Source organism: Mastacembelus armatus, chromosome 2 (genome assembly GCF_900324485.2).
Source record: "Mastacembelus armatus chromosome 2, fMasArm1.2, whole genome shotgun sequence".
NCBI lineage: Eukaryota > Metazoa > Chordata > Actinopteri > Synbranchiformes > Mastacembelidae > Mastacembelus > Mastacembelus armatus.
In genome coordinates this window covers 2,266,656-2,273,559 of record NC_046634.1, presented here as the reverse complement: position 1 = coordinate 2,273,559, position 6,904 = coordinate 2,266,656, and the positions used below count along the sequence as shown (strand labels likewise).

General features: G+C 41.9%; 1 protein-coding gene across 2 annotated transcripts; it reads right to left on the bottom strand.

Annotated features, from left to right (window-relative positions):
- clic5a (chloride intracellular channel 5a) lies at positions 1–5,946 on the bottom strand. Of its 2 annotated transcripts, none has more exons than XM_026302277.2 (6): positions 5,450–5,946; positions 2,149–2,258; positions 1,586–1,711; positions 1,397–1,503; positions 1,093–1,274; positions 1–1,009 (listed from the first exon to the last, which is right to left on the bottom strand). In XM_026302277.2, the coding sequence occupies exons 2-6, from the start codon at positions 2,202–2,204 to the stop codon at positions 845–847; spliced, it is 636 nt and encodes a 211-aa protein (XP_026158062.1). In that variant the 5' UTR covers positions 2,205–2,258; positions 5,450–5,946; the 3' UTR covers positions 1–844. The 2 variants fall into 2 exon arrangements, with proteins under 2 accessions (XP_026158062.1, XP_026158061.1); XM_026302276.1 differs by lacking the exon at positions 5,450–5,946 and adding an exon at positions 4,136–4,370 and having other exon boundaries at positions 258–1,009.
- Positions 5,947–6,904: the final 958 nt, after the last annotated feature.

Genomic DNA, 6,904 nt, shown 5'->3' with positions numbered 1-6,904 from the left:
AGAAAATAGATTTATTATTCAAATAAATGACATATACACAGTGGGCTCATGGTTCTAATCTTCAGAAAGAACATGCATATAGTTGTGCTATAATCATTTACAGACATATTCAGTTTAAACATATATCACATTCTGTACAGACATAAAGAGCTGAGAGCAGAGGAGAGCTTGATTCACACTAAGGCACTCATGGTTAAATTTGCTACCATAACGTGAGATCACAACAGCTGGAGGAAACTTTGGTTTGTTTTGGTGCCTTTTCTTTCCAATACAGGATTGTTAGTCCGACTGAACTGGTTTTAATGCGAGATACACAGATGACAGTATTGGACGGCCGAGACGGGGCTGTAAACTGTGGTGTCAGACTATAAAAGTAAGAAAAAAGTAAATTAAGGAAATGCATTCGCTTCCAAATAAATATAGCCAACACTGAAGTGGTTAAATAAAATCTTAATTGCCCTATTAAAAAAGGGACACCACAGAGCTGACACCAGTTAAAAGACAAAATACTTTGGCTGAAACACATTCTTAAATGTAGTTTCCTACAACACAGAAGAGCCACACAGAAGAAAGAGGACAGATAACCAACCCCTGCTTTATGCACATCATTATCCATAAAGCAATACAATACATATTACCTATATACTATTACTTAGCCTGTTAAGTTCTTGCACATGTGCAGTTCACAGGTAGACATCTTGACCACTCTGCTACGTTTGAGCATGTTTCAGCACATTAGTGTTAAAAGTGATGCGTCATGTGTGGCAGAAGTGATGTCTAATAGATTTTCCAAAAAAAAAAAAGAAAAGATAAAGGTACAATAGTGCCTGTGGTGGTGATGCAATCATTTTCCCAGCCTCTTGGCTACGTCCTTATAGGCCAGCTCGATTTCCACGTCAGCTGCGCACGTGTTGGTGAATTCATCCCGGCTGTAGGCGTTGCCAAGGTAACGCCACACCCCTCTGAAATCAGATGGGATGTCGTAGTTTCTGTATTTCTTTGCAACCACCTGCCAAAAAGATATTATTGTGACCACAGGCTTATTTCATACGGACAAATGAACCAAACTTACACCACCACAATGCATGTTACCTTGACAACATGAAGTTTGGGCAGAAGGTTGCAGTCAGCCAGTGTCAGCTCATCACCATCCAGGTATTTGCGGTTAGACTCGCCACTGCTGCTGTGGTGTCCCACCTCAACCTCATCAGTCAGTGGACTCATCAGATACTCATTCAGCTTAGCCAGGGCCTTGTTCAGACTCTGCTCTAATCCTGAGACACACAAAGAGAAAAAATTCAATGATCTAATAATGTGGTTGTTCTGTTGGGAGAATTACCCTGCATTCTGTAAACCACTAATAGAAACAGCATGTTTACTGGATGCATCCACTTACCCCGATTTTTATCTGGTCTTGTGTTTTTGACGTAAGCTGAAAACTTGGCAAATATGTCGTTTCCTGCTGTGTTGGATTCATGGTTCTTTGCTGCAAGTCTGGGATACCTGAAGAACAGGATGTCAACGTGACGTCAAGGTGCTGTGTGCCCTGTTTCCTACTTGTGCGTGTTTGGGTGGCAAGACCTACTTGGGCGGAGCCAACATTTCCTCCAGGTACTCCTCTATTTTGTTGACATCAGTGAGAACCTCCCCCTGGAAGGTGAGGAAGGGCGGGTGGGTCCCTGGAGCCAGGTTGTGAAGGTCAGCTGGTTTTCTAACCAGAGCAGAATCATTTTACTGACTCATCCATGAATCTCTATCGTGATGAGCTGCTATTTTAATATCACCTAGAATTAGAGCTGCCAACAACCTGTTCAATTGAGACATGGCGGCTATCGCTATTAACGCCAACTATCATGGGCCTTGTTTCCCTGAAACAATTACCCTTATAAGTGAAGTGGCTTTAAATGTGACCCTCTGAGAGTTTGTTCATTATAGTCATGTATTTCTCAAATCACCACTTACAGCCAGAGCATAATTAAATGTACATTCTGGAAACTGCTATTAATCTATTTTTATCATCTTTATCAAATGTTATAAGACGTTGTACAGTTCCATGCAATATCTGAAGCAAAATTAAACAAGTGCTGTTTGAAAGCGGCTCGACACAGAGTCATTTACTGTAATATTATATTCTGATATTATTGTTACCTCTTGAGGTCAACAGTGGTGACATTAAAGACAACTCCCTTCAACCAGAGAATCATGAAGAGGCGCTGAGAAAAAGGACAGTTTCCGATGCTCTCCCCATCACTCCCAGCCTGTAAACACACATAAAGACGAGGTTTGATGCTGACACAGCTACAGAAACATTACCACTGCTCTTGTGAGACCTACGCCTCCTCTAGTAAGACATGTAACGTTCATTCACAAACATACGTGTAATGAGGACTGTATGAATGCGCCGTTTACTTTTATGGTACCAGTCACTTTAGAGAACCCTTTATATTCATTTCATGTCAGATGACGCTGAGTGTGTGGAAAAGACGTGAAGGGATGTGTGCAAGCAGGTTGGAACGGGTGGAGGAAAGTGTCAGGTGTGATGTGTGACAAAAGAGTATAAGCAAGAATGAAAGGAAAGGGGGACAAGACAGTGGTGAGAGCAGCAATGTTGTCTGGTTTAGAGACAGTGGCACTGAGACAAAGACAGGAGGCAGAGCTGGAGGTAGCAGAGCTGAAGATGTTGAGGTTCTCTCTGGGACTGATGAGGATGGATAGGATCAGGAATGAGGACATCAGAGGGACAGCTCATGTTAGAGGTTTTGGAGAAAAAGCCAGGGAAGCCAGATTGAGATGGTTTGGACATGTTCAGAGGAGGGACTGATACTGATGAACTGAACAGTCGACTCTTTTAAATGAACAAATCTGAACACTGAAGACTCTTTTGTACAATACCCCCCCCCCCCCACACACACACACGTTCTGCACACACACATCTAAAATAATTAGAATGGAGGGAGGAAGAATGTCAGTCTTTTACTTCAAAGAGCTGAAGCTGAGGTGTCTGATGATACTGTTTATATGTCTGTGTGCACATACAAATTTACAGTAGGATAGTGTGTGTGTGTGTGTGTGTGTGCAAAGCTGCAACAGGACACTGTAATGAGACACCGAGTCCTACATGAATAATCCACACTGCTTCCATTAGCCGCTTCACTGGCTGTTTGAACTGCTGGTTCCTGCATACTGTAGCACTGTGTATCAGCTATAGCATTTCTCATACCATTTACCACTCAAGTGTGACCACATGTCTGATCTACTTTGAGGAGCTCAAACGATTAGGAGATCATACCAGTGGTTTTTGCAAATTTACTAGAAATCACATGTTTCTACTTTTTCAATGCAGCAATTTCTGTCTGTTCATTTCAGTACAATATGTCAGAAAATCAGAACAGACACATAAAACCTGCCTGAGTCAGGAACAGCAGGTTTGCATGCACAGTATATAGAGTTTCTGCAGAAATGAAAGTAAGATGTTACATGTTATGTAGTTAGCTTTGGAGGTGCTGGTAGGCAGATTTTGTTACCTTCAGATAGAGCCAGACTAGGTGTTTGACCCTGTTTCCAGTCTCGAAGCTAAGCTAAGCTAACAGGCTGCAGCTTTACATTGAGTGTCCCTTTGCAAAAACCCTAAAAAGCTTTTTTTTAAGCAATATTTACTGTAAGAATAAATCATTTTCTTATTACACATGTTTGCAATTAGAATTAAACATGACTGCATGTGTACTGCACCAAAACTACAGTATTCATTGTCAGTCGACTGTTATGGACCTAAATAGATTCAGGCATAACTACACAGTACAGAACTGGCAGTAATAATTCAGTGGGAAAGAGAAAGAGAGATGTCAGTACACGTGGGTGTCAGGTTAACACATGGAAAACCAGCATGCAACAACAACATGACATGCACACGTTCAAAGGAGCCACCCACAAACATAAGACACAAAAAAACCAAAAGTTTTTATCATCTGCAGCTTAAATTTGACTCGCTACACACAAAAATACCAACTGCTACAGACTGAGTACTACTACAGAGTGAGCAGATGGGAAGAAATAAACGGTGTCATTTAGAAGTGAAAAGAAAGCTCAGTATGTACACAAACTGTGCACAAACACACCCACACACTGAAAGCCCCACCTTGACAAAAAGCTCAATATCAGGGTCCTTATCTTCCTCAGCTGCAGTGTCCGTCATTGTCAAGAAAATCACTCTTGGTTTGTGTGTTTTGTTTCAACAAGTGTGTAGATGTCACTGCCTGTGTGTGTGTGTTTATGAGAGTCGTCTCAGTTTACAGCAGATTCTGCTACAGGTCCATTCGGTGAAGTCCTTCTGGTCCCATAGCAGCTCTGTCACTGTCAGCTGAGGATGAATGCCAGTATGTGTGTGCACATGAGAGAGAGAGAGGGACACAGTGTGTGTGTGTGTGTGTGTGTGAGAGGTTGTACACGTCGCCTCAGTCATGGGGCACGGCCTGACAGTAAAAATAACCCCATTGGGTGGGGGTAAATAGGGTAAATATACTGAGGAGGGAAAGGGCAAACCAAATCACCCAAGGGTGTCCTGCCCCTCCCACCTTTGACAGCACTAATTAACTGAACAACCAACTGATTTTGAATCATCAGAAGTCACCGTCTCCTCCTTAGACTCATCAGCACCCATGGGTGTCATGCTGTAAACTCTCAGCCTGTGTCTGAGCTGTGTCACAGGTTTAGTTATTGACAGCAAAAACATCTCATCTCTGTAGCTCTTTAATTCAGCTGGAGGTTGCATCACAATTTACCTACTAATACAATGGGCTTAGTTTGCTACATACAAAATAACTAAGCACCTAAGAAATTAAATCGAGGTTCCAATGCTAACACTTAAGCTAAATATTTAGGGAAGAAGCTGGCATGAAAAGAGTTTTGGGCACTGTGCTGCTGCCAGTCACACATTGCAGTGACCTCAGGGTTAATGTTGGACTTTATGGTGGAATGTGCACATCATGTAATAAATTCATTTAGCGTGTGAGTTAAGGTGCAATGTTTAGCTGTTAGTGCTAAACAGACAAATAAACATGTGACAAGAAACCGTCCCGGTCCTGAGTCAGAACATTCTTGTCAGTTCAGCTGAACTTATATATAGAACAGGAGTGACCCCCCCACACACACACTCACACAGAAATGAATAAACATATGAATAGAAGTGTGTGTGTGTGTGTGTGTGTGCGTGTGCGTGTGAGAGAGAACAGCACCAGTTGGGTGTGTGAATTGTCCAAACAATAAACCATAATGTCTGGACACACCACAGTCATATTTCCTTTATACACACAAACAATCACCTAGTAGATAATTACGGCTGCGCTTTACGAGGACTACAAGCTACTTCAATGAAAGTTTAATTAGCGCAAACATGGAAACTGTGTGTGCATACACATACAATCTCACAGTAAACAAACTGAAATAAACTCACTGAATCACCTAAGGCTGTAAAATCCAGGCCATTTCTTCCATACCCTCAACAAAAAATGTGTCACTGGATTTACTCTATTCAGACTCTGGCTTCTTCTTATCTTCTTCTTCCTTAGGGGGTGGTGGAGATGTTGAGGATATGCGTGACGAGTTCCCCTGGTCTCCTTCCACCTCCGGAGACCGCGCTCTCCAATCACCACCATCTCCATCGTCTCTTCATCCTTCTTTCTCCTTTGTAATGTAGATGTAGATTTTAAAGATTTGCCCCTTATCTTCAATGTGTGAAGAAGACGAGGAGGATGAACTACCCTGCCTCTCACCGCTGGGATGGCAAGGTGGGGAGGTCAAAAAGGCTCATCCAGTTTTCCTATACTCTGTCATCAGGACCGAGGGTTGTCGCATCATATATACAGTACATTCTCTGAGGGATCTATTGTGGGTGGAGAGGTCAAGCTGAAGAGACTGGACTCAGGACAGCTCAGGAGAGTGACTGTGATGCCAATAGTGCCTAGTTATCAAAAGAGCACTCCAGGACTTTAGACAGGGAGGGCACAAAGTCAATGCCTAGGAAAGACAGCAGTGGTCCTTAAAGGAGAATACACTCTATTCACCACTCTATTATCTCACACTGTTAAGTGAGTCATACCTGCCCAAATGCCCACTGAGATAAAGACATAGAAGCTTTTATTTTTTCAACTTACAGGGCTAATAATAGATCACACTAATGCAACATTTTGACATCCTGATTTTTTTGCGTGCTCACATTAGCTCCAACTGGCAGTGCTGAAGGTTAAGTAAGAGCTGAGCTGATGGTACATTTAAGACAAGTGGAGGATCTAAGAACATCAGAGATAATTCCAAATATCTTTTCAATATGGCTGCTGTGTTTTTTTTTTAAGAAGAAATAAATCATTAAGATTAAAAAGCTATTACACCAATAGCCAATATATTTAACTTGGCCAAAGATATAGAAGCTGCCATTTCAAATGCCAAAATAAACAAAAGCTTAAGATAAGGGAGAAGACATATCGACCCAATATCGAAAAGGCACATATTAACCTGCCTGTTGTCAAAAACCGTCCTGGCACTGTGTGTGAGCATGCACACTGATGTGGAGTCAGTGAACATGGCTCTGAAAATGGACTTTTAGCTTTTAAACAGTCATCCAGTAAACCTCTGAACAGTCTGGTCTGTATTTCCCACATCTCCTATCTCTGCTCGATAGTGGAGGTCTTCAAAATATGTTGAAATAATTAAGCAGCTTCTGTCATGGATGTTTATCAGGCATCAAGACAAAAGACACAGAACCAACAGTAAATAGGTTTACCTAGTACAGTAGTACGTGTCAAGGGTGAACAAACATTTAAGGTTGGCTGAATGCCCTGTTGCCATGAGAACCAGGCCCATCTCGGCCATCTTTAAAACGAATACAATTTTATTTAAATGAAATTCAATT